This window comes from Nomascus leucogenys, chromosome X (genome assembly GCF_006542625.1).
Source record: "Nomascus leucogenys isolate Asia chromosome X, Asia_NLE_v1, whole genome shotgun sequence".
Lineage (NCBI taxonomy): Eukaryota > Metazoa > Chordata > Mammalia > Primates > Hylobatidae > Nomascus > Nomascus leucogenys.
The window spans coordinates 42,636,084-42,662,959 of NC_044406.1; the positions used below are offsets into that span (position 1 = coordinate 42,636,084).

Sequence of the window (26,876 nt, forward strand, 5' to 3'; positions counted from 1 at the left end):
GTCGGCCAACACAGGTCAAGATTGGTCAAGTCCAGTCAAAACCAGTTATGGCCAGTCTAAACCAATCAATTTAATTGCATTGTTTTGAGACAGGGTTTGGCTCTTTTCTGGAGACAGACAGGCTAGAGTGCAGTGGTGAGATGTCAGCTCACTGCAACCTCCACCTCCCAGGCTCAAGCAATCTTCCCACCTCAGGCTCCTGAGTAGCTGGGACTACAGGCACATGCCCCCACACCTGGCCAATTTTTGTATTTTTAGCAGAGACGTGGTTTCACCACGTTGCCCATGCTGGTCTCGAACTCCTGAGCTCAAGTGATGTGCCTGCCTCAGCCTCCCAAAGTGCTGGGATTAAAGATGTGAGCCACCACACCCAGCCTTAAGTGCATTTTAAAGTTTAAGTATAAAGCAAATTTATTTTAGGTCAAGATGTTATATAGATGACGGTGTAAGTGATATGCTGTGGGGGCTGAAATTGTGAGGATTAGAGTCAAATGGCTGAGGTTTGAGGAACATGTTCCTGGGCAAACCCAGCTCCCAGCCTCTATCCCCTCAACCCCCACCCACACAAAGCACCTCACATCTTGGTTTGTTCAGTCGACAGTTCATTTTATTGATGCCCACTCCAGGCTGCATAGGGTCGAGGGGTGTACAAGAGGAGAACCAGATTCAGTCCATGCCTGGAGGTTAGTCTGGGGGGCCGGCGGGATGGACACACAGACAGACACATAGATCTGGCATCTGATAGCAGGGCATACAGTCTCACGTAGGGGCACTCTGGGCACAGGTAGTCAGGAAGGACTTCCTAGAGACGTCCTCACAGGGGGTGAGGGAGCAAGGAGCAAGGCAGCCATCAGAACCTTCGCCTTTTGTACATTTGTAGGCAGGTGACTTTTGAGACCAGTGGACCCAGGGTGAGCGCAAAGGGCTGGAGTCTGGGAATGACAGGCAGCAAGGGCTTCCCTCTTGCCTCGTCATCCCATAGCGGGGAAGCCATCTCCCCCACCCCCAATTCTTGGCCTGTACTTTGCCTTTTGCCACATGGGCCCTTTCCTGGCATCCACCTCCGTGGTTTTCAAGGCTTCCCTGAGACAATCCACGTGGACCAGGTGCTCTACCCAGTGCCTGGCACTTCATCACCACCCCATCAATGCACGTTCTTGTCCTAAGTGCTATCTACGGACTATCTAGATCTTGGTTCCAGCTCTGAGTGGTGTCAGTGGTCATGACACCCCAGGTCAGGGCCCCCAGCAACCGCAGAGCTCCCAAGAGCCCTAGGTACCTTCACTGCACTGTGAAGGCAGAGCTTGGTCCCAGCCCACCTCCAGGGCTGGCCAGCTCTGCACTGCCTTCCTCTCACTGCTCAGTGGGCCATGGACACCCACTTCCCTTCCAGTGGCATGTGGGCATCCACTTCTCAGATATGCAGCCCTGAAGAAGAGACCCTACAGCTCTTAGGGCCAACCCTAGCCAGCACGGTAAGCACGAGCAGAAACCAGCCTCAGCCCATAGCCCAGGGACCCCCTTTCTTTCACTAGTACAAAGTTTCTGTGGTTGGGGAACCAGCTTCATGTTGGGCTAGGCACTCTGGACTCTGATGTCTGCCTGCTCTGGGGTTGCTTCCCCATACCTTTGGGGCAGCAGGGAGGAGGCCTGCAGCAGACCCCCAAGCTCCAGGCAGAAGCAGGTGCAAAAACAAATATATTCTGGGGCTGGGCTGGGACTCACCCCTTGGACCTCCTTAATAGGCCATGAATCCCAACGACAGAGAGTCTTGATGTTGAAAAACTATTTCTGAAGGTGGGTGGGGGTTTGTAAGTGCAACCCACAGATGGGGCTGGGGCAGGGAAAGGGGACTCCTGGAGTCGGTCCTCACCACGGCCACAGCCCTGAACGTAGAGCAGGTAGGAGCAGGTGGGGGCAGGTGGAGGCAGGCGAGTCCCTGGCAGTCATTCTCGACAGGAGGGCAGCAGTGGGGGAGGTGCATGTAGCTTCAGGCCCCCTCGGTCAGTCTGGCCTCAGACTTCTAAGGGCTAGAAGAGGTATTTGCGGCAGGACTCAGTCCCACACTTGCATTCAATACGGACCCGCTTCTTAGGGGAGCCAGGGAGCCCAGCCAGGCCAAAGTTGGAGTCCATGCGGGTGCTCTCCATGTCCACGGGGTCCACTGTGGAGTCACAGCCAGGGAGGAGAGGAGGGAAGGAGGCAGGGAGGGAGGGGGAGAAGGAGGGAGGCAGGAAAGCAGGGAAGGAGGCAGGGGACTTGTTAGAAGGCCTGGATGAAGGGTCCCACTACCCTTTATACCATGAGACCAAGGATCTTCGGGGCTGGGAGCAACTCTGGGATTTGAGTTGGGAGGAGATCTTAGGGTTGGTGGTTTGGGGCTGGGGCCAGGGCTCAGCACTGGAGGTTGTTCAGGCCAGGGGTTGAGGAATGCTGGGGGAGGCAGGGAGCCGTCAAGGAACCAGGAGGGTCATTTTAGGTGCGGGGGCGGGGCGCAGCAGGGGCAGGAATAGAGGGCCACCTGGGCATCCAGAGGTACATCTGAACTCTCCTGCCAAAGACCTGCCCTTGAGGGTCTCAGAGGTGGCTAGCTTATCAAGGAGGGGACTGGCTGGAGGCCACAAGGGTGTCCAGAGGCTTGGGATGAAGAAGGCCAAAGGGAGCTAGGAGTGGGGAGGGGCTGGGGGATGAGGGAAACTCCGTCAAGACTGGAGTCAGGAGTGTCTTAACTCTCCAGGAGTCTTGGAAGATGTTGGCATGAATGCCTCAGGGTTAGGGTTCAGGGGCTGGGAATGAGGGGACTTGAGGGGTGGTAGGCAGGGGTCTAATAGTCCGAATGGGGGACTGGGAGTCAGGAAGAACATCTTAAAGCTCCCACTAAAGAATTTTCCTTGGTTCTCTGAGTGACTGGTGTGCCTTCAGGAGGGGTCCTTGTGTCCCAAGTCACAGTGCGCCCCTGCCCCCAGTCCCTTGCCACCCCCACCTTGCATGTTGTAATCAAAGGTGAGCTCCTCGCCTGCCCGGATGGTTCTTGTGGCAAAGAAAGCGATGCGGGGCAGCCGCTCGTCAAGGTTGTCTATGAAGACGTTGTACACCTGCAGGTTGGGGTCACACTGGGCGAGAAAGAACAGTTGGGAGAGTGAGGAGGGGCCCCAACCTGCCCCTCTCGACCCCTTGCCCGCCTGCTGGGGGTACCCACACTGTGGTTGACAAAGTGGGAGATGTTGCCATAGTAGGCGGCATCCACGGTGTACACGTCCTCCACGTAGTCCAGGTCAAAGAGGTAGGTGGCGCCCTGACGGTCGTAGATCTGGCCCCGCCGCTCTGCCTCCTCTGAGGTAATGATCTAGGGAAAGGGCCATGGGTAAGGGGAGATTGGCCGCGACGGCTCAGGAAAGCCGGCACTGCTCCTGACCTCTGAAGGACACACATGGGCAGTGACGCAGAGAGTCTGTCGGCCCTTCTTGAGGAGCTGGGCCTCAGCTGGCAACTGCCCGGCCCGCCTCAGGCCTCTGGCTAGCAGGAGGAGTCCCTGGCGGTGAGCGCAGGCTGGCCTGGCAGCAGGGCCCAACTGGGGCCACATGAGCGCCTCCTGCCACCACCCAGCAAGAGCTGCCCAAGAACCCCTGGAGCCTCCAGTGCCTTGGGACGGAGCAGGAAGGTATCAGGAGAGACCAAAGCAAGGGCAAGAAAGGAAGTGACCCAGGGTGCCACAGGGAGAGATACTTACTGATCCAGGCAAAGGAGCCTGAGCCCATGCAGGACCCAGCAGGGAGGGCGTGGAGAGAGGGGAAGAAGAGACCCAGGCCATGGGGAAAGGGGGCAAAGGCCTCAGACAAGACAGGTGGAGACAGAGGCAGAGGGAGGCCCAGGTTCAGAGAGCCAGAAAGAGGCTGAGGCCACACACTTCAGAGACAGCAGCAGAGAAGGAGGAAAGATGAAGGGAGAGCACAGTGGGAGAAGCTCTCCCTCGGCCCACGGCTGCACGGTGCCAACTGGTGCTTCAGATGGCAGTGGGTGCCTCCTTCCCAACTGGTTCCCTACCTGTCCTAGGAAACGGGAAGCTTTGCTGCCGTCCTAGCCCCAGCCTGTCCTTGCCTCCCAATCCACCCCAACAAATCTCTCCTCTCCAGCCCCACGGCCCATCTTCCCTGAGGCCAGCAACGGCAGCCTCCTGGCAATCTCCAAGCGTAGCTGACCAGGCCCTTCCCTGGGTGGGGGTCCCACTGTACCTCAGCCAAGGACAGTACACAGCACACAGGAGACACATGGGGACTGCTGTTTACTTTGATTCTGCTTCCTGGCTTAGCAGCCTGTCCTCTGTCCAAGTGGTGGCCCTCCAGGTAGCTCCAGTACTCCCCCGCCACACTTCTTCCTTCCCCTCCCTTCTCCAGAGACCCCTCTTGGGGTTCCTTCCTTGCTCACCCTCATGTGGGCAGGTGACCATGCCCTTCTGACTTGGGAATCCATCTCCTTAGCTAGGATGGCCACACTGGTGTTCTCCCTGGCTGTGCCCTCAAGGCTGTGTTCCATGCCAAAGGCTGACTAACAATGCCTTGAGGAAACCAAGATTTACCCTGCCTCGGGCCACACTACCCACTGCCCCGTGTTCCAGTTCTGTTCCTTGAGGAACCTGGCTCCCTTGCCAGGGTTTTTATTGAGGCCTTCCTTCTGCCCAGTCCCAGCATGCAGGGCTCACGGTCTGATCAGGGAGACACAGGGACCAGGCCCAGTCCCCATTCTCAGGGGTCACAGGTGGGTAGGGGATACACAGGAACCAGGATTGGTCCCTGCCCTCAAGGGGTCAAAGTCTGGTCACAGAGAGACAGATTCATTTTTTTTTTTTTGAGACGGAGTCTTGCTCTGTCGCCCAGGCTGGAGTGCTGTGGCGCAATCTCGGCTCACTGCAAGCTCCGCCTCCCAGGTTCACGCCATTCTCCTGCCTCAGCCTCTCCGAGTAGCTGGGACTACAGGCGCCCGCCACCACGCCCGGCTAATTTTTTTTTTTTTTTTGTACTTTTAGTAGAGACGGGGTTTCACCATGGTCTCGATCTCCTGACCTCGTGATCCGCCCGCCTCGGCCTCCCAAAGTGCTGGGATTACAAGCGTGAGCCACCGCGCCCGGCCTGAGAGACAGATTCAGACACCCACAGTGTAAGATTGTGATCAGGAAACAGTGCTTAGGGCTTGAGGGGGAATGGAGAAGAGACAGATTCTCTAAAACGAGTTGCAGATCATAAAAGGGCTTTACCACCTGGTGGAAGAGTGGGGACTCTCTCCTAAGGGCCACAACATGAGGGTGGAATATGTCAATATCAGTCTCCCTTCACCTCTTGGAGAACACACAGTCTTCCTTGTGGCATCAGCTCAAACAGATGGGACCTCTCTGGGCAGCCTTCCAAGCTTCCCGTTCCTCCCCTACCTCAAAAGCTGGCCACTTGTCTGATCAAGTCCTGGGATCAAAGGGCAGCCTCTCCCAGGCTCACGGGCCTAGTGTGTGGGGTATGAGCCATCTTTTTCACCGTAGGCCCTCCTTGAGCCAGGAGGAGTGCCCACATCCTCCCTGGTCTCCATCTTCATGCCTATTCTGCCACTACCTGCTCTCCCAGTCTCACCAGGAGTGAGTCATATTGCAGGCCCTCCAGGGCACAAACGCTTCCTGGTTCCTTCTCGTCTTCTTTTCAGTCCCATTCTCTAATGATTGGTCAACCCTGAAAGCTTGGGAACAGATGGGCCTGTCTCTGCTCCCTAACAGCTCTCCAGAATGAATGGAAAAGACAGGCTGTAAGCTGGCAGTTCCAAGAGGGTGCTGACATGAACGGGAACTAGAAGACTTGGAGTCAGCTGCTGCTCTGCCCCCTCCTGGATATGGGATCCTGAATGTTCTCTCTGTGCCTGTTTCCTCAGCTAAAAAAAAAAAAAAAAAAAAAAAAAGCTACAGCTTGGCAGGGTACCAGTTTTAGACATTATTTGGGCCTTTATTTTTTTATCCATTTTACTACTTTTATGATTTTAATCAAGTTATTCTACCTCTCTGGGCCTCAGTTTTCTCATCTGCAGAATGGGAATGACAGTGACAAAATCCCAACCTGACAGGGGCTGTTGTAAAGATCCATACAAGACCATGGACGTGAAAGGTGTTCCTGTTTCTGATAGGAGAGTGAGCAATGTTAGGAGTGGTTATGAGGACCACTTATAAATGTAAGGCACACCCTTAATTTTATGTGCCCTTTACCAAGAAAGGAAAAACTGCTGTTAATTATAAATGATACACCATGATTTAATTAAGACATCTTCATTTCCAAGATGTTAAAATAGGAAGAAAATGCATGTTTTAGAATGGATAAAATAGGCTGGTATTGTCTCTTGGGTGAGGATGGGAATGTTCTGCAGGAACGTGAAAGTTCTGACCTAATGTGGGAGGCTGCAAAGGAGGGAAGGGCAGCTCCCATGGAGGGAGCTCTTGGTACAGACTGTCAGTACATGTCCCAGCTGAAGAAGGACAGTAGATAGCATGGTGTGCAGATAGGCCCTTGATTCCGTAACACCCTGGCAGCATCTGGGACGGCACTACAGAGTCAAGTAAATTAGAACTGCTGCAACTAAATGTATGACTATTACCCCAAGTAGGATAAATAAAGACTACAAATAGGACCCTATCCGGTCAGGCTGGGTCCTGTAGCCAGATGGGTTACAAAAAAACTTGGTCTTCCGGACATTTTGGATTTGCTGAAGTTTAGACTATGCTGATAACGTTTGTATCAAACTTATTGTGTACTGAACACTGTTCAAGTGCTTTTTCCAAGTGCTTGATACATAGTAACTCATTTAATTTTTGTAACAAGTGTGTGAAGTGAGTGCTATTATCGTTCCCATTTTGCAGAGTAGTAAATGCAGGCACAGAGGTTAGTGATTGCTGATGAGTAGTGGAGCTGGGATTCAGCCTCGGGCAGTCAGGATCCAGAGTCCACCCTCCTAACCATTTGCTATACTGTCTCTTCAGAGGGGGATGCGGGAAGATGAGTTTGGCTCTTTCCAGAGGCCTGTGGCACCATCAGGAGGACCCATGGGTCTGAGGGTGCCGGAGGGCGGTCAGGAAATAGTGCAGCAAGAATGTGTGGAGAGCAGGAAGGGTGAGGACAGGGCTGAGAGAATCCCTGGAAACCTTGATGTTTCCAGGGTAGAGAATTAAAGACACTAAGGAAGAGCAGCCAGAAAAGTCTCAGGCCCAGGAGGGTCTGAGGCTGCCCTTGGGGTGTGGTCTTCCTCCTCGACTGTCAGGACCCTGTGTGGTAGACAGTGTTTCCTCCAGATGCCAGTACAGTGAGGCTGAGATACTTCCTGCTCTGTGCAGCCCCTAGGACGGTGGACTGTCAGGGTCCTATGGGGTCTGGACATGTCCTCCTCCAGAGAGTTTGGGTTCCTTCAACCTCTGGACACTTCCTCCAGAGTGTCAGGACACTGCCGGGCGCGGTGGCTCACGCTTGTAATCCCAGCACTTTGGGAGGCCGAGGCGGGCGGATCACGAGGTCAGGAGATCGAGACCACGGTGAAACCCCGTCTCTACTAAAAATACAAAAAAATTAGCCGGGCGTGGTGGCGGGCGCCTGTAGTCCCAGCTACTCGGAGAGGCTGAGGCAGGAGAATGGCGTGAACCCGGGAGGCGGAGCTTGCAGTGAGCCGAGATTGCGCCACTGCACTCCAGCCTGGGCGACAGAGCAAGACTCCGTCTCAAAAAAAAAAAAAAAAGAAAAAATCTAACAGAGTGTCAGGACACTGAGGGCATGGACACTTTCCCCGATACTGTCAGGGTGCCCTTGGGTGTAGACTAGATCTCCAGGCTGTCGGGATCCCTCTGGGGTGAGGACACTTCTTTTTCCTGTCATGACAACATGGGTGTGAACACTTCCTAAGTCAGACCACCAGGTCCTCTAGAGTGTGGAGAGCACAAGCTCTTCCTCCAGGTCACTGGGGTCACTGTGGGACATGGACTTCCTACAGATTATCAGGACTCCTTCCCCCTCCCACTGTCAGGAGCCCTCAAGGTGTGGACACCTCCCCCATCCTCCTTCCAGATAGCCAGGTCCTGTGGCATGTAGACATCTCCTCCAGCAGGCCAGCAGGGTTATCTGGACAGGGTGTGGCTGTCTCCTTGCCCAGACTGTCAGGGTCCTCTGTGGTGTAGATTGTTCTACCCAAGATTGTCTCTGTCCCTGTCGGATGTGACCCTCTTTACAGTTTCTCAGAGCAGGAGCCTCTCCTTGTCATCAGTATCAGTGCTACAGTGTGGACACCCTCATGTGAGTGTTCCTCAGGCCAGTTTCTGTCACTTTCCAACTATATCACACCCCTAAGGGACCTATGGCTATATACAGAGGTATCTGGGGTTGTCACTATGACAGGGCACACTCATGGATTTAAATGGTCAAGGTCCAGGGATGCTAAATGTCCCCCAATGCATGAGGAAGTTCTACATAACAAAAAATCATCTCATCCCAAATGCTAACTGCATCCCATCTTAGAATGTGACATTTTTCTGTTGTAGATACTTGCTAGTTATCTAGTTGCTAGTTATGGCTGTGCTTTAGCCTTGTGCAGCTGGGCACATGGCTAAAGCACATCCCGTCACCTCTCTTGCACGGAGGTAAGGCCAGTGACTCAGTTCCAGCCAGTGGAGCATGGGCAGAAGTGATGGGTGCTGCATCTAGGCCTGGCCCACTAGGATGGGCCCCTTCTATCTCCCACTTGGCCCGCCTGCCAGGCAGTGCTGAGGATCTAGTGATGACTCCAAGGCTTCAAGGCACAGCAAAGGCACAGGAGGGAAAGAGCCTAGGTGTCCCAGTCGCTGTGTGAAAGGATACCCACTCAAACCCCCACAATGGACGGTTCCATGAGCAAGCAAACTTGTAATGTGCAAAGTCACTAAGATGAGGGGGTTGTTTTTACAATGGCTGGCTTGCCTAATACACTCGGCCTTCCCCAGTGTCCTAAAAGTCTAAAGGAGTTAGCCAACCTTTGTCCAAGGCATGTCTCATCCTACTCCAGACTGCGTTCCTTCTGTGCAGACTGGTAAAACAATGCTCCTCAGGCAGATACTGCTTGGTGATAAGATGGGCCCTTGTGAAATGAGAAGAGGAAGTGCCTTTCCAGCTGATGCAGCCCTATGCCAGACCACATGGCCTGTTAAAAGGAATGCTAAGGCTGCCTGGATCTCAGCTCCCACTTTTCTTCTTTACTAAGTACCCTGATAAAGTCAACCCAGTGCAGAAGTATTTCGGTGTTCCTGTAACCACCAGCATGGCCATGCTGGTGTGTACCAGCTTGGAATACTAGCCCCTGCCCGATGTCCCTATGACACTCAGATCAGTCTCCCAGGCCTTTCCCATAGGGAAAGCAGGGAGTTTCAGACACACAGTGAGGAGAGCTGGGTGCACAATGCGAACACAGGGTGGGAAGAGCTGCACACACACACCGGGTCCCATCTCCCTACCTCTCCCACGTACTCCATGACGAAGCTGTTCTTACGAATCTTCTCCAGGGTGCGGACGCCCCAGCCGCGCCCATCATCCGTGCGGAAGATGCAGAGGTCATATCGGATGCCCTTCTGTACCACGCGATTTGGGCAGTCATAGCCGCAGCGGCAGCGGGAGTTGCATTCATAGATGGGCAGCCCGGCTCGAAGCCGCACCTGGCCCTGGTCATTGTAGGCAAACTTGTGCAGTGACGCCCCTGGGCAGCAGCCTCCAGTGGGTGCCCACAGACAGTCCTGGCACTCGCAGCCCACAGCCACCTGGTTGAGGGTGATGCCCTCACCAACACGGTACTCATTGATGTACACAAAGGCCCGCGGAGGGCCGTCCAGGTCCACCTCATTCTCTACAGTGATGCGTCCCAGATGGCTGCGCTTGGCATTGAGCTCCTGCTCCCAGCGACGGAGCGCCCGCCTCTGCTTGGCCTTCTGCACCAGGTAGTTGGCCAAGCTTGGGTCCAGGTGCCGGGGGGTCTTTGACCGGTGGTGCCGCCGGAGCAGCTCCCTTTCTAAGTCCTTGTGGAACTGCTTGAGGATACGCACACACTTGAGATTCTGCCGTGGCTCCCAGGTGCTCTCTGAGTCTGGATATCCACGCCATTTCACCAGGTAATATTCCTGTTCCTGTTGGGGTGGGTAGGGGGACGGGGGTACCATAAGTGGTGAGATCTTTGGGCCAGCCCTCATGGGGCTTCCATCCCAAAGCTGATGGATAACACCTACCCCACCCCACCCCTTTTCTGGAATGATTTCATGCGGTGGTTAAAAAGCACGGGCTCTAGAGTGAGAATTACTAGGTTCAAATCCTCCTCTACCCCTTACTGTCTGTCCAAACTGTTCCAACTTTTAATTAATCTCCCAAACCCACTCCCCTCCTTGGTCTTCCCCATCATCAGCTCCCTCCCTTCTAGCTGTTCAGACCGGAACTCCTGGAGTCATCCTTGACTCCTCTTTTGTTCACACTTCCAACACCCACCCTCCGCACATCCCGTTAGCCCCACCTTCAAAATACGTCCAGTGACAAACCATCGTCACTGCCACCACCATGGCTCACCTGGACCCTGACAAGTCCTTGCCTGTTCTAGGCAGCTTACATGTATTATTAACTAACTTAATCCTCACAACTCCACATGAGGTAGATGCTCCTAGTTATTCCTTTTTTACAACAAGGAAAATGAAGTACTGAGGGTTTGGGTAGGTAGCCTAGGGTAACACAACCAGGACCGGAACCCAAGCATGCTTACTCCAGTTTGTTCTCCTAACCATCCTGCCACTCCCCCTTCTGGCAATAACTGTCCCCATTTCACAGTTGTTAGGGGATTAAATGAGTTTCCAAGCGGAAGCGCCTGGCACACTGAAAGTGCTCAATAGCCATTTGCTATTGACATTTCCACTCCAGGGTTCAGCATCTCAATCTTTGCAATTACTTTGTAATCCTAGGGAGATGGGAAGAGATTTATTTGGGAATTCATTCCGGCTTCTGCCCAGAAAGCTACTTAGTTTCCCTATCTGTAACATAGGGATAGAAGGGTCTATTCATCCTGTTTTTTCAGGGTCATAAGAGAAAATTCCCTTTGGAAACAGATGTGGGCAGTTGGGGGACAAGAGGGCAGGACACTAACTTCCTTGTGACCTGTCCCCTCCCAGAGCATGGTCACCCCAGACTCACGCGGATCTTCTTATAATCGCACAGGTACTCGACTTCAAAGTCATAGAGATTCCTCTTAGAGATACCGAGGGCAGGGCAGGAGAGCTTGGCCAGGCGGCACAGGTCCTGCAGCTGATTCCAAGAAGACTTGCAACACACGCTGCAGCCTGGATCAAGCGGGGCAGAAAAAACTATTACTGGGCAGCCTGACTAGGCCAGGAGTCAAAGGGGACCCCAAATCCTCCCTGGGACATCCCAAAGACTGCCTAAGAGTCAGGGAAATTTAATCCACAGGCCTTCCCCAGTGCTGAGACTGTTCTACAACAGAAATGTGCTTTGAACCCCAATGCTCACTGCCCAAAGCTGCCCCTGGAGCAGCAGACCTCTAAGCGGGGTTTGCAACATGAATTTGTCCTAAAGGAATCTATTTCCAGAGCTTCAAACTCCATGTCATTCCTAAAACTGCCTGCAAACCTGCTTTGGGTTCAGGACCTGATTACCCCTCTCTCCACTTTGCAAAAGAAAGAGAAAAACCTCCCATCTCAGTAGGATGCAATGCCCCGAGGTGGGGTGGATGGGAGGACAAGATTAAAACCTCCAGGGCACCAAACAAAGGCGTAACTGGAAAGACTGGTCTTTAATCCCTTATCTCAAACTCCTGGGCCAGATGTGTTTTGGAATTCAAAATTTTTTGGATTTTACAAGACTAGTTCTAGGATATCCCATACATCACCTAACACCCCCAGCGTGGCCAGGGGACATCAAGCTATAATCAAATGCATTAACCATCCTGCAGCAAAAGTATGAATTTCCCAAATTAAATAGGAGAAATAGAGATATAAAATAGCCTCACAGAAGAGTTCCACTTTATAATCTACTTTTGCCATAAATGGTGCCAAATTTAAGAAAAGGATTTCAGTTTTCAGGGCTTTTTAGATTTCGGAATTATGAGCAAGAGATTGTGGAATGATACTACATTACAGGAAGGCTCCTTAAATGATCAATCTGGGTGCCTTAAATCCACAAGGTATATTTTTTCACACTGCATTTTGACTTTGTCTCGTCCATCTTTCTGTGAAGAGTAAAGCTCATCCAAAGGGTTATGCTCTGAATTTATACGCAAAGCAGTACAGATTAGTGACACTGATTCTTTTAAATATACCTGGTATATTTCTGGGGCTGCCAAAATTTTGTAAGACACACGGATTTTAAAAAACAGATTTCTTTCTGATTCAAGGCACATTCTTAATCAATGTGCTTTAGAAGCCATTTTATCAAATCATGTCTCAAAACATTCCAAGGGCAGTCAGTCCTCATCCTATTTCATCTTTTTAAAATGTTTAATATTTTCTGCCTCCCATTGCAAAAATCACACTTAAACTCTAGATGTCAACCTAAAAACGTACAAGAGCTCTTCAAAATTATTTCGTGTGCAAGCCCTACCCCCCCTACTTAGGCAAGACCAAGTGGAGACTGAGCCCGCCTGTGCCCACGCTTTCCTCTCCCTACAGCCTGTCCTCGCAAACCCCTTCCTTCACTTGCATTTGAAACCCCACTTAAGTGGTCCCAATTAACACCTCCAGCTGCTGAGTCCGGAACTGGCCACAGGTGAATTCTCCTGAACCCCTCAGAGGTCCCCCCACTTGTGGAACCCATCCTCCCTGCGGCTTTCGTCACACAGAGGGGACCCCCAACATAACTGAGTCACCCCTCTTCCCCTGCACATGGGGGAGTCCAGCTGTCCTATTAGGAAGGCCCCATTTCCCTCTTCTGGGGGATCCTCTATTCCAAACCCTTCCCCCATCACGCCGAGAGGCGATACGTTCCCCCAGAAGAGTTGCCTGTCCCCGCACTCTGAAGGGGGGGTCTGTCCCCCTTATCTTCCCTCCCCTTCCGGCGTCTCGCGTGGACACCGAATGGGTAACGGTCACCGGGGGCCGATTTTCCCGCGCGCGGGCGCGGCCTCCCAGACAAGCCCCCGCGCGTGCGCGCGCCGGTCCGGCCGCGATCTGCAGCGCGCGCCCCCCTCCTGCGTCCCCACTTAGCCCCAGGCCCGCTGCGTTCCGAGGCGCGCGCCCCCTCCCCTGAGCCCCGCCCAGCCCCGCGCACCAGGCCCGCGCTCCCCGAGCTCCATCCTTTCCGCGCCGAGCTTCCGGCTCCCGGCGCCGGGGCCTCGGACGCCGGGGCCCCGAGCCGGCGACGCCACCCCTCCAGCCCACCCGGCCCGGCCAGCGGGCCCGCGCCTCTGCCTCCACTGCTTCACCTTTTAAATTTTCCGCCATCTTTCCCCACGGCTAACGACATTCGGGCCTAACCGGCCTCGCGAGAAGAGCGCTCGCGCGGGCGTGGCCGGGAACGCGCAGCTTATTGGCCGCGGCTCGCGACTCGCAGCACCCGCGCGGACCAACCGGAGAGCCGTGACCGAACCCCTCCCTGCCGTCCGGCTCGGTCCGGGAGGCGGGTGCTCGCCGCGCTTTCCCAGAGTGCGTCTGGGCGGCAGCGGCAGCGGCAGCGGGAGCGACAGCGGCAGCGGGAGCGACAGCGGCGGTAGCTAAAGTTGCCCGAGGCCCTGCCCGTGCGCTGGTCTGTCTGTCACACTGCTAGCCAATCACGTTATCAGCCAGTCGCAGTGGCTCCTCAGTCCTGTCATAACTCCCTGTTATCACCGTCAGTCAGCCCGTCATCTCATTTTAACCCCAAGCAGGCCGGGGCTCCCAGGTGGACTAGTACCACATCCAACCGCTCAGGCGGTCGCCCCAGACAGGTGCCTAGTCAGACTCCCGGCCCCCATCCACACTGCCGGGTAGTCAATACTGGCTTCCATTTGTGCCCTGGCCAGCGGCGACTCCCTGGAGGCAGGCGTGAGAGCACTGTTAGCCAGCCAGCCTGCTAGCCTTATCATTCTCTAAGACCATCCTGTCCTCACGTTGTCAGCAGATCAATCAATCCTCCTCTCCACCCACCATAGCCCTGGGACCAGCTGCGATTCTCCCTGGCTAAATCGTCTCATAGACTGCAGCATCCAGCCGTGCCCCCAGGCGGGCTGTGATTAGGTCGGGACAAGCTGTCACTGTCAGCATCTAATACAGCCCTGTCGGGCACTATCAGTTGGTCACTGTCTTTCCCTCAGATTGCTTCTCATTCACACCACGATCAGTCACAACACCCAGCTAGGTCCTCAAAGCAAATAGAGCGACTAGAGGTACGATTAAGCCTCCACACCACCTGTCAGTGGGTCAGCCAGTCTGTCATTTCTCAGGCGACTCATCCCCACCATTGGTCAATCAGTCTCTGATGCGTTGAAGCTGAGATTCTATCAGGGCAGACAGTCCGTAACCACGTACAGCCATCGAGTCAGACAGCTATGCCGATTTTGCTCCTGGCCAGCTGGACTGTGACTCGTTCAATCCGCCCCTCATCACATCGTCAGTCATTCTCAGCATCCGACTGACCGCACCGTCTGTCAGGTGATCAGTCAGTCAGAGCACCTAGCCAGGCCCTCCAGCATGCTGTGATTCGAGCAGCGTGGATAGTTGATCACCAGATACAGCTGCCTAGCAAGCAGCCACGGATCTGTTGATCAGTCAGCCTGAAGTTTCCCCAGGTGGCCCTCCTTTACACGGTGCCAGACAGTATAGCATTTAGACATTCTCCCAGGCCAGCTGTGATTCCTGACAATAGTCATTCACAACATCCGGCCACCCAGGCAGGCAGTAGCACCAGGGGCCGGGCCATCAGTCAGCCAGCCTGCAAGGTCTTCAGGAGGCTGCCTGTCTTTTCCACTGTCAGGCTACCAGCCCCAGCCAGTCCTAGACAGGCTGTCATTCAGTTAGATGTTCAGGAAACTGCGCTGTCACGTCCTCAAATTGCCCCTTCTCCGTGTCACTCCATGAGTTCTGTAGTCAACCAAACAGTTATACGGTTAACCAAATGTATATTCTGTCTGCCTGCCAGTCCAGCTGTGAGCTCATTAAGAAGTGACTGGCTGGTCAGCCCTAGCTTGCCTGAGTGGGACAGACAGGAGCGAAAGTCCCACCATGCATCCCCTTCCCTCCTTATTCCTTCTCGAGCAGAGTCAGATGCTCATCCTCATGTACCCCCAGACTCCTCGGGCAGCAGGGCTCTCCCACTCCCGGGTGTCCAGGAGACCTGTCCAACCCACAAGAGTGATTTAAGACAGGACCTCTGCCTGTCTGGATCTGAGGGGGAGACAAAAGGGTCTGTCACCAGTAGTGCCCCCAAACACTATAAAGTAGTGGGCAAAAGCCTGGATTCTGGAGCCTGACTACCTGGACTCATATCCAGGCTCTGCCATTTACTAAATTACTTGATCTTAGGCAGTTTCTTAAACTGGTCTGTAAAACCTCCAGTAAATGACGTTGGGGTGGGTGTCTCCTGCTCATCTGGAAAGTGAATCATTCTGGACTAGCACTTTTTCAGGAGACCTCAAAAGTTAAGAGGCCATCTTATTGCTACCGGGTCCCACTCCCAGCCATTTGTCTGTTCATTCAGCATTAATTTAATGGTTACTGCGTTGCCCAGTGCCGGAGCCAATATAAGGTTTTATTCATTGCAAGCTTCACAGGTTTGACCTATTGTAATGTAAACCTCAGATTGGAGTGTAACACAAATACAGAAGGGTACACAGACCAGGGGTGAACACTGTAATGAGTTTTCACAAGCAGACCTACGTGTGGAACCAGAATGCAGGCTGAGCAACCATGTAGCCAGATCTCAGAAGCATTTAATTGTTTTGTATAAATTTATTGGGTACAAGTGTAATTTTTTTTTTTTTTTTTGAGACAGAGTCTCACTCTGTTGCCCAGGCTGGAGTGCAGTGGCATGATCTCGGTTCACTGCAACCTCTGCCTCCCAGGTTCAAGCGATTTTCCTGCCTCTGCCTCCTGAGTAGGTGGGATTACAGGTGTGTACCACCACACCTGGCTAATTTTTGTATTTTTAGTAGAGATGATGGGGTTTCACCACGTTGGCCAGGCTGGTCTCAAACTCCTGGCCTCCAGTGATCCACCTGCCTCGGTCTCCCAAAGTGCTCGGATTATAGACGTGAGCCACCATGCCAGGCCACAAGTTTAATTTTGTTACATGGATACATTGTGTAGTGGTGAAGTCAGGCATTTTACTGTATCCATCATCTGAATAATGTACATTGGCCTCCCAAAGTGCTGGGATTACAGGCATGAGCCACAGCGCCAGGCCACAAGTGTAATTTTTTTACATGGATACATTGCGTAGTGGTGAAGTCAGGCATTTTACTGTATCCATCAACTGAATAATGTGCATTGGCCTCCAAAAGTGCTGGGATTGCAGGCATGAGCCACAGCGCCCAGCCACAAGTGTAATTTTGTTACACGGATACATTGTGTAGTGGTAAAGTCAGGCATTTTACTGTATCCATAGCCTGAATAAGGCACATTGTACTCGTTAAGTAATTTCCTCATCATCTACTTCCTTCCCACCTCCCCACCCTTCCAAGTCTCTGTTGTTTATCATTCCACATGTTATGTCCATGTGTACACATTATTTAACTCCCACTGACAAGTGAAAAGATTCAGTATTTGTCTTTCTGTTTCTGAGTTGTTTCACTCAAAGTAATGGCCTTCAGTTTCATCCATGTTGCTGCAAAAGACATGATTTCATTGTTTTTTATGGCCGAATAGTATTCCATTGTGTGTACCACATTTTTTTTTTTTTTTTTGAGATGGAGTCTCGCTCTGTTGCTCAGGCTGGAGTGCAGTAGCGTGATCTCGGCTCACCGCAACCTCTGCCTCCCGGGTTCAAGCAATTCTCCTGTCTCAGCCTCCTGAGTAGCTGGGACTACAGGCATGTGCCACCACGCCCGGCTAATTTTTTGTATTTTTAGTAGAGACGAGGTTTCACCATGTTAGCCAGGATGGTCTCTATTTCTTGACTTCATGATCAGCCCATCTCGGCCTCCCGAAGTGCTGGGATTACAGGCGTGAGCCACCGCGCCCGGCCCACCAGAACACTGGATTTCTAAGGTTTCTGTGGGGGACTGGGAGTAGGGATAAATGATACTGATGGATCCTTCCTGGACTCAGTGCCCATCTGGGGACCTGGTCAGGGTGGGGTGGGGAGTGGTGTTGCGGGGTGCAGAATAATGAATTAAAGGAAACCTGAGACTCCCTCCTTCTCTAGCTTGGGGGAGTTCCCCTTTCCACCTAGAAATTCTTCCATTGCTCTTGCAGACAGAAGAAGCCTGCCCTCTCTGGAGTCTCCCTCACCTTTATCTTCCTCCCCCCTACATTTCTCCTTTTCTCCTCCTCTAAAGGTAGGATGTCTGAGATCTCGAATTCACCAGATTTCAGAAATCGGAAGGGGCAGGGAGCTCAATTCTAGGCTTTGATATGCAACAGTTTCTAATTATGCCCTTGGAAATAGCTGTAAACGCCAAGGACGCTTTTGAGTTACTTCTTTGTTTCTGGGAGAGCAAGTCCTGGAGGAGGCAGAGAGGTGACTCAGTGGGATCTCAGTTGGAAATCAGTTACCTCCATTGTATAGATGAGGAAACCAAAGCTCAGAGGTGAGGCATCTTTCCCGGGTTCTAGAGCAGATCTGTCTGATTATTAAGTCTTTGCCTTTTCCATTGCAATTGGCCAGTGCTTGATTTGAACTGGGAACTGGGCAGAGCCAAATTTTAAAAATGAGAGGGGGATCCTGCCCATCAAGATCCTGGTGTGTGAGTTGTTATGGGCATGGAGAATGGGGAGGTCTGCTCATTGAGTATGCTGCTCTTAATCTAGTATTGTGTTGATTGAATGATTTTTTTTTTTTTTTTGAGACGGAGTCTAGCTCTGTTGCCCAGGCTAGAGTGCAGTGGCACGATCTCGGTTCACTGCAACCTCCGCCTCCTGGGTTCAAGCAGTTCTCCTGCCTCAGCCCCCATTAGGAGCTGGGATTACAGGTGTGCACCACCATACCCAGCTAATTTTTGTATTTTTTAGTAGAGACAGGGTTTCACCATGTTGCCCAGGCTGGTCTCGAACTCCTGACCTCAGGTGATCTGCCCATCTCGGCCTCCCAAAGTGCTGGAATTACAGGCATGAGCCACTGCACCCAGTCGATTGAATGATTTAAAAAAAAAATAATTAAATGCATGACATCTGGCCTCATGCCAAGCTTTTTCTCACCTCAGGGCCTTTGCACTGGCTGCTCCCTCTGCCTGGAACCCCATTTCCCCAAATATTAACTGGGCCGACATTTCTCTCTCTTTAGGTCCAGCACCACCATCACCTACTCCAAGTGACCTTCCCTGACTGCTCCATCTGAATGTTGTTTCATCTGTATCTCTGCCTTACCACTCCACAGCATTTATCATGATCTGCAACTGTCTTTTATTTCTATCTGATTTCTTGTTTCTTGTCTGTCTCTTCCCCTAGAATGTGGATTTCATCCCCTAAGGGCAGGAATTCTTGTCTGTTTTTTTTCCACTGCTTGATTCCTAGCCCCTAAAATAGTACCTGGCAATAAATGTTGAAAGACAGAGGGGCAGAAGGAAACAAAGAAATACAGGCTAAATGACTGAGGGAATAAATGAATGAATGAATATATACATGTAAGGCTAAATAAATAAAATGGGATAAATGAGTAAAAGGGACTTTGGGGGAAAGGGACCCCATTCCCACATTTGGAATGTAAACAGACTGAGATTTATAGAGAGACAGAAAGACAATTCTTTTATTTTTCTTTAAAAATCCTTGAGTGAAGAGAACTGAGAATTTTTGTATAAAAAGGGCCTTGAGATTGTTGGGTGAGTGTGAGGACCAGGCAGGGATAACAGCATTGGAGGGGTTGGTGGGGAAGAAATGGGGGTTGGGGGCCTGGAAGAGGAGAGTGGAGGGTGGGCACAGAGAAGGTGGAGGAGGAGCCATGTCCTGCGAGGGGGAGCACAGGGCAGCAAGTAACTCAGCCACTCAGTCATCCCATTCATCATCTTCATCTTCATCGCCAGCCTGGTCCTCCCCTTCGTCTGGAGGGAAAGAGAAAGATAAGATGCCCTGGGAGTTTGGTGGGGCGCTTCATAGGGCCTGGGAGGTGAGGACTGGGCCTTGGGGTTCTGAGGTCTCATGCTAGAGGAGGGCAAGTTAGAGTTTCCATTTGGGACAAGAGAGGGATTATAGTTGGGGTCTGAGTTCTAGTTGGAGTTGAAGTTTATGCTATCAAAAATGTGGTTAGTCGAGATACCGTCAAAGGGTTAATGTTAACCTATCTGTCACATAATAGGGTGAATTTAAATAATATTAGCAAAGGTGTGATAATATATTATTGCTTCCTGTCTGGTTAATGCTAATATTTTTGACACATAATGGGGTTAATGACAATAACATTATCAAAATTAGCTGGGCGTAGTGGCGCGCCTGTAGTCCCAGCTACTCGGGAGGCTGAGGCAGGAGAATAGCTTGAACCCAGGAGGCAGAGGCTGCAATTAGCCAAGATCGCGCCACTGCACTCCAGCCTGGGTGACAGAGCAAGACTCCGTCTCAAAAGAAAAAAAAAAAATCATTGTCGAAAGATGAAGTTCCTATAGTAGGTTGATACTAATATTTGCATCATATAATGGATTAGTGACAGTATTGCTGACAGATTAAGAGAGTAATAGTAACATTATTATAAAAAGATTAGGTTAACAGCCAGGCCTGGTGGCTCATGCCTGTAATCCCAGCACTCTGGGAGGCTGAGGCTGGGCAGATCGCTTGAGCCCTAGAGTTGCAGAGCAGCCTGGGCAACATGAGAGTAGTGAGAGCTTGGTAGTGAGAGCTCATCACTACCAAAAAAACACCAAAAATTAGCCAGGTATGGTGGCACACGCCTGTAGTCCCAGCTACTTTGGGAGCTGAGGCTGGAGGATTGCTTGAGCCTGGGAGGTTGAGGCTGCAGTGAGCCGTGATTGCACCACTGTACTCCAGCCTGGGACACAGAGCGAGGCCCTGTTTCAAAAAAATTTTTAAAAAGATTAGATTAGGTTATCTCATAATGAGTTAATGTAAATCTGTTAATACATGGAATTAAAATTAATATTATTGTCAACAATAGTGTTCTTCATAATATTGTCATCACATAATGGGTTAATTTTTTTTTTTTTTTGAGATAGGATCTCTGTCACCCAGGCCAGAGTGCAGTGGCACAATCATGGATCACTGCTGCCTTGACCTCCCAGGCTCAAGCAATCCTCCCACCTCAGCCTCCCAAGTAGCTGGGACCACAGGCACACACCACTATGCTTGACTACTTTTTTTTGAATTTAGTTTTTATGGAAGCGAGGTCTCACTATATTGCCCAGGCTGGTCTCGAACTCCTGGGCTCAAGTGATCCTCCTGCCTTGGCCTCCCAAAGTTCCTGGATTACAAGCATGAGCCACCGTGCCCAGCCAGCTGATGTTAATAGTACTGAACATGTGGGAATGACATTAATATTTTGGACACATCCTGGCATTAATGTTAGTATTACTGTCAAAGTTGGAGTTAATTATATTATTGTCACATAATGACTTAATGTTAATATTGTCAAAAAGGAGGCTGACACAAGATTCATGTTAATGCTGTCAAACAGATGGGGCTGATGTCACTATTGGTGGTGACTGCTGGGATTGTTTTGAGGCCAGTGCTAGCCCTGGGAGCCAGGTTTGAGGCCCTGGCAGGATCAGCTCACCGGAGGAGTGGATGGCTCTGCTTCTCTTCTGCATCACGTGCATCAGGGCCCCCACCAGTCCCTCTGAGCTCTGAGGTGGTGGCTGCAGCGCTGAGCTCTCTGGGGCCCCAGGGGTCTGCAGCAGGCAGGGATCAGCACAGAGGGCTCAGGGCCTGGGAAAGGAGCATTTCTTCCCGCCCCTCCATCAATATTTTCTCTCCCACACACTTCAGTCCCCTTCAAGGCTTCCCACCAACCTTTCAACCCTATCAGTGAATCCCTAAGGCCTGGCATTCTCCTCAGTCCTGGCCTCAGCCCCCCAGTATCCTGACTTAGACGGGACACCCCAGAGTCCCAGACCCCCAATCCTCCATCCTGCCTGTCCTCACCTTGTTCAGCTGAATTCCCTGCCGGATTTGATCGAGAAGTGCTCCCCGACCCCCACCAGGGGCCAGGCCCCCAGCAGGCACCAGAGCAGGAGGGAGTGGGGGAGGGGCTGGTCCATTCCCGGAGCTGGGCGGCGGTGGCGGTGGTGGCGGTGGTGGTGGCATGGGTGGCCCACCAGCTCCAGGGGGTGGAGGGGGCAGTGGTCCAGAACGTCCAGTGGCTGGAGGGGGTGGTGGTGGAGGGCCCCCTCGGCCTGGGGGTGGGGGTCCCCGGGGTGTTGGTGGGGGTGGGGCAACCCCCAAAGGTACAGGGGGCAGTGGACCAGAACGACCCTTGTTACCCCCCACAATAGGGGGCCGGGGGGGCTGGTTCCCTCCTCGAGATGGCGGTGGGGGCGGTGGAAGTGGCTCTGTGGAGGGGGTATAACACATAGCTGTAACTCTCATTGATTTCGTCTGAGCCTCGATTTTGCTCATTTGTAAAATGGGTACCCCCACTGACCAACTCCTGACTGAAGCAGTATAGGTGCTCCCATAAGGACTGAGTGACTTAGTGAATCTCTTAGCTATGAGCTGCTAGGGCTGGCGAAGGGAGTGTATGGAAGCAGGGGCTCACCCTGGCGCCTCATCTCCTGCCGCACAGCCTCCAGCCCACCCTGGTCCTCAATGAAGTCGTAGATAAGTTTAGAGGTCTCGGCGTCAGTGAGCTGGGCCTCGCTGATTCCTGCCCTGGAGAACAGACTCCGCAGATCCGGGTCGAGGTTGTTCACCTGCCCAGGAGGAAAAAGGCCAGGGGCGGGAGTAGAGGAATAAGGCGAGGAGAGAAGCGACATGGATTGTCGTTGGGTCCATCCCAACAAGGCATCTGAGAGGAGTGTGGGAAGGGCATGGTCTGGGGGTGGGGTCTCAGCAGTGGTCTTTGGAAGGGTGGGTGGAAGTTTAGTGGAGTCCAAGAGACTCTGAAGTTACTCACGTCAAATCCATTCTGGGGGTCCCACCCCACGTGGCTGACATGCCTGGGAGAGGTGAAGAGACTCCAGTGAATCCTCACTGCCCTTCCTTCCCTCCCTTCATAGTGAAACCCTCTTGCCCTCTCCTGCCCAAAGAGACTCTGAGGGGCCAGAATTAATGAATGAGACTGAATGAGTGAATGAGTATAGGGAGGAGTTATGGAATTAGAAGGGCTCCATAGTTTGTGGTGCTGATCCATCCACCCATCCCTCTTTCCCCATCTATTCACCCATGCATTTGTCCACTTATTCATTCACATTCATCTGTTGGACTACTGATCTGTCCATACATCTGTCTCTGCAACTATCTGCCCACATATGTCTGTTCACCCATTTGTCCACCAGTCTGTCCTCACACACACTTTTCCATCCACCCATCCACCTACCCATGTGCCCACCTTTCCATCTATCCATCCACTCATTTTTCTACCCATGCAACCACACACTTCTGTTCACTTATCCATTGAACTGTCCATTCATCCACATATTTGTCCCCCTGTCCATCCCCATCCACCTTGTCTGTGAGCCAATCAGCCTGCATATCAATCTGTCCACACACCTGTCCACTCACCCATCCATCTATCCACGCACCTCCCATCAACCCGTCCACCCATAAACTCATCCATCCAACCACTTACCCATTCATTCTTCAACCCATTCATTCATCCATTCATTTATCCATCCATCCACCCATCCACTCACCCACCTACCCACCAGCCCTTCTCATCCATCATCTACCTCATCTATCTATCCATTCATTCACCTGTCCACCCACCTGCTCTCCTAACAGCCCACCCAGAGTGGGCCCAGGGTGAGGCAAGTAAGGTGCCTAGGGTGCAAAATTTAAGTGAGTCACTCACTCTCAGAGTCAGGAATTACAGTTGCATGCCTCTGAGAGTGAGTACCTCCTTAAATTTTGTACCCTTGGTGCGTCATTTACCTCTCCCTAGACCCAGCCCTGCACCTACCTATCCGTCCACCCATTTACCCACTCAGCCACCCAGCCATCTGCCCATCCTTCCATCCACTCAGCTGTCCACTTGTTCGTGTGCCCCTCTGCCCCCAGGAATCTGTGGGTCCACTGGGGAGTGGTTCTCACTTGAATCCACTGGGTGCACCAATATCAGCTTTGCTGATCTTCTTCTTCCCTGAGCGTTTCTTATCAGCTGAGCTAGGTCCAGGTGCTGGGAGCCCACGGTATCGTGAACTCGTGATGTCAGGGTTCTGGATGTCCACTGTCGCCAGCCCCAGGGAGAGTGGACCCACTGGAGGGCCTGTGGGGAAAATAGGGTGGTTGGCCCATTGACCCACTTACCAACCAACCAAAGCACAGGGGCAAGAAACAGAAGCCTTGGGGGAAATCTGTGTGTGTTGGATGGTCATGGAGGTAGTGGGTGAAGGGTTCAAGTAGGGTCTATGGAGAAGTGGGTGGATCCCACAAACCATTCATACATTCACTGATTCATTCATGTTTTCATTCCCTCATGCTTTATCATTCACTGGCTCATTGACTAATGAATTTGTTAAAATATTCATTTACTCATGTATTCATTCAATCATGCCTTCTTCACTGACTGAAATTTGTCATTTAGTCGTTTATTCACTGTTCATTCATTCACTCATTGATTAATTTACTCAGTCATCCATCTACCTTTTCATTCATTTATCCACATACCCATTCACCTATGCATCTATCTACTTAGACTTTCATCCTCCCATCAATTCATCCTTCCACTCAGCCATCTACCACCAATCCATCCACCCATCCATTAGTCCACACATCCATGCACCCGCTCGTCCATCCACATACCTATCCATCTACCCATCCATTCACCCACTTACGCGCCCATCCAACTCCTCATTCCTCCATCCACTCTTACCCATCCATCCAGAGACACAGGGAAGAATCAGCACGCACCTCCTTGGTCTCCACCTGGGTGCGGGGGCAGGGGTGGGAGCCCTCCTCTTCTCTCTGGGAAGATGGAATGTGTAGAGAGCTATCACAACCCTGCCACAGGTTCCTGGGCTAGCCCCTTATTACCCCTACTTGCACTAGAGGACTCACCTTCATTGGCTGGTGTTGGTGGTGGGGGTAGCTGGCGTCTGTCTGTGGATAGATGGATTGGGAGCCAGGACCATGAGAGGGGACTTTTCTAGTTCCGCACGCTTGCACTCACCTCTGCCCAACTTCCTTTCCTCCCCTGTGGCCTCCTCACCTCCACTTTGCCTCTGATTCCTTTTTTGTATCTTCTCCTGCACCAGGGCCCGGAAGGCCTGGGCCTCGTCCTCGTCTGCAAAGTTCAGCCCCGCTTGGCAGTCCTGCACATACCTTGGGGTCAGCCGCCTCCCAGGTCCCCTGCAACTTTCCCATCTCCTCTCCACACCCCAAGTGAGGCCCAAGGGCTGGTTGGTCACTTACATCTCCAGCGAAGGTGTGGAAGAAGGGGGTGGGGGTGGAGTAGACAAGCTGTGAGTACAGCTCCTGTTCCCAGAGCAGCCGACCAGCCTGGAGAGGTGTAGGGTGGGAGGCACAGTGGCACTGAGGCACGCCGGGGGTGGCAGGCTTTTGTTAGCTGGGCAGGGAGCAGGGTGTCTGGATTTGGGGGCTCATAGTCTGGTTTGGAGATTTTCAGCTCAGCACTAGAGAGTTGGGGTCTAAGGGTGTGGGTTGTGGGGTATAGTCTGGGAGCCATACACTTTTGTGAGAGGTTTGGATTTGGGGTTCGGGGCCCTAGATCTGGGACTTGGGGGCTTGAATTTCATAATTTAGGACTCTAGTCTTAGGAAGTTGAGGCTCATTCATAGATTCAATCCATGCCCTCCCCCGCCACCCCAGCCCCAATTCATGACAGGTAGGATTCTAGTATTTGGGAGTTGGAGTTGAGATTTGAAGTTCAGACACATAGACTTGGGAGTTTTGCAGGGAGTCCAGCTAAAGTAAGTGCAATTTGGGGTTTGTGGAGAGAGTTATGGTTTAGGAGTTTGGTGAATATTTGATAGCCTTGGGATCTGGAAGTTATGCTGGGTCCATCTTTATGGGTTTAAAAGGATGAATTTGGGGCTTAAACCTAGAAATTTCAGGTCAGGGGATTGTAGAAAAGACTTTTTGCTTAAGAACTACCTCGGTATTTGAGTGTTCAGGAATTTTAATATGGGAATTCTGGGGTCTGTGCTGTGGATTTAGAAGGACAGATTTGGAGTTCAAGGATCAGTGGAATATTCAACTTTGGGGTTTGTTGAACAGATTTATGACTTAGGAGCTTGGCAAACATCTGGGGTTCAGGAGTTTTGATGAGAGATTCCTGGGATGCAAAATGTTGAGCTTAGAATAGATTTGAGGTTCAGGTACAAATACAGTGCTCATTTATTGGAATTTGTGGAAAAGATTAGGCTTAGGCAGCAGACTAATACTGGGGGCTTTAGAGATCTTGATATGGAGACTGGGGCCAGTCATTGCAGACTTAGAAAGGCAAGCCAGAGTTTGTCATCTGGATGAGTCTTTGGTTCTGGGGCTCAGGGATTCACTGATCAGGTCTGAGGTCTTCAAGCTGTGGACACATATGGACACAGATCTGGGTTTGCGGGTTGAGAACTGGCTTGCAAGTCCAGTCGGGGGTGGGGGGGGGTCACCTGAAGGCCGTAAAGGCGGATGAAGTAGGACTTCTGGGGGTTATCCTTCACGAAGCACACAGCCCCACAATGCTCCTTGGTCCAGTGCTCAGCTCCAGGGGGCAGCGCCAGGTACAGCTGAACAACTGCAGTGGCCAGCGTCTGGGAGGGGAAAGCAGGGGTCAGTGGAGTCTGGTCAGGGGTAGCCACAAGGTCTTGGAGCCAGACCTGGTCCTTCCTGCCTCATGACAGTCATGGGCCCGAAGGAAGAGCTGCAGCCAGAGGGAAGGCAAGTAGACATTGAGATCTTCCTGGGAAGGGTGGATGATGACGGGAGATTCTAGGAGAGGAGATGATGGAGAGGGAAAGGAGGAGCGGGAGGAGGGGAAGAGAGAGAAGGAGGAGAGGAAGAGGAAGAAACGGTGGAGACGGGGCGGGGGCAGGGGCAGGAGATCCCCAGCTCACCAAGCATTTTCGTCCAAGCATCTCGAAGAGTCGCTGGTTCTCGTGGTCCTGGAGTAGGGTGGAGGGTATGTTCTGCTGAACTGCTGGTGCTCCTCGGCCCCCGGGCCTTCCTCCCATTGGGCCCCCACTCATGGTGCTTTCTGCCCTTGTCTTCTCTGGCGAGGCTCTGGGTGCAGAGTAAGAAGAGGAACTTCCGCAATGAGCAGCAAGGGAACAGGAAATGCAAAAAACCACAAGGGACAAGGGAAACAAGTCCTCCAGGGGCCCCTTGATGGGCCTGGCCTCCTCGTTAGGCTGAACTTGGGCCCTCCGCCATCAGATTGGATCCCTCCTCCACTTGACTGCTTAGACCCATCTTTTGAATCAGCTTGGGTCCTCCTCCCCCTTTCTCACTCTCTGGGGCCCATCTCCCTCTGGCTGGCAGCGAGAGCTTAGCCATTGGCAGCACATCTGTGTGCAGGGCTCCCTGTGGCAAGGAGTAGCCATGGGCCTGGGTGACCTCCTTCCTAAAGCACCCAGGTAGCCTGAGGCTGAGGCCTGAGGTCCCTAGTCCTGAAGGGTTA

At 52.3% G+C, this 26,876-nt stretch overlaps 2 protein-coding genes across 3 annotated transcripts; both read right to left on the bottom strand.

Annotated features, from left to right (window-relative positions):
• Positions 1–585: 585 nt before the first annotated feature.
• SUV39H1 (suppressor of variegation 3-9 homolog 1) lies at positions 586–14,666 on the bottom strand. Of its 2 annotated transcripts, none has more exons than XM_003276826.4 (6): positions 14,403–14,666; positions 11,199–11,344; positions 9,491–10,153; positions 3,200–3,346; positions 2,984–3,113; positions 586–2,164 (listed from the first exon to the last, which is right to left on the bottom strand). In XM_003276826.4, the coding sequence occupies exons 1-6, from the start codon at positions 14,452–14,454 to the stop codon at positions 2,031–2,033; spliced, it is 1,272 nt and encodes a 423-aa protein (XP_003276874.2). In that variant the 5' UTR covers positions 14,455–14,666; the 3' UTR covers positions 586–2,030. The 2 variants fall into 2 exon arrangements, with proteins under 2 accessions (XP_003276874.2, XP_030662961.1); XM_030807101.1 differs by lacking the exon at positions 14,403–14,666 and adding an exon at positions 13,441–13,735.
• Positions 14,667–18,865: 4,199 nt separating this feature from the next.
• WAS (WASP actin nucleation promoting factor) lies at positions 18,866–26,495 on the bottom strand. The gene is made up of 12 exons (XM_012498714.2): positions 26,314–26,495; positions 25,870–26,010; positions 24,659–24,745; positions 24,456–24,558; positions 24,305–24,346; positions 24,158–24,211; positions 23,339–23,513; positions 22,203–22,245; positions 21,846–21,999; positions 21,233–21,639; positions 20,865–20,979; positions 18,866–19,185 (listed from the first exon to the last, which is right to left on the bottom strand). Exons 1-12 carry the CDS (start codon positions 26,443–26,445, stop codon positions 19,130–19,132), a joined length of 1,509 nt encoding a protein of 502 aa, XP_012354168.1. The 5' UTR covers positions 26,446–26,495; the 3' UTR covers positions 18,866–19,129.
• Between the last annotated feature and the right edge of the window lie 381 nt (positions 26,496–26,876).

What these genes read in the sequence shown, in the direction of transcription:
- SUV39H1 (XM_003276826.4), bottom strand. Translation starts at nt 14,454, where the DNA reads ATGGTGGGGATGAGTCGCCTGAGAAATGACAGACTGGCTGACCCACTG. An exon ending in TCATGGAGTACGTGGGAGAG is followed by an intron (nt 3,347 to 9,490) that starts GTAGGGAGATGG and finishes CCCTTTCCCTAG; the next exon opens with ATCATTACCTCAGAGGAGGC. An exon ending in CTTTGATTACAACATGCAAG is followed by an intron (nt 2,165 to 2,983) that starts GTGGGGGTGGCA and finishes GTGACTCCACAG; the next exon opens with TGGACCCCGTGGACATGGAG.
- WAS (XM_012498714.2), bottom strand. Translation starts at nt 26,445, where the DNA reads ATGAGTGGGGGCCCAATGGGAGGAAGGCCCGGGGGCCGAGGAGCACCA. An exon ending in TCCGCCTTTACGGCCTTCAG is followed by an intron (nt 24,746 to 25,869) that starts GTGACCCCCCCC and finishes ACACCTCTCCAG; the next exon opens with GCTGGTCGGCTGCTCTGGGA. An exon ending in GCAGGAGATGAGGCGCCAGG is followed by an intron (nt 21,640 to 21,845) that starts GTGAGCCCCTGC and finishes CCCCCTCCACAG; the next exon opens with AGCCACTTCCACCGCCCCCA.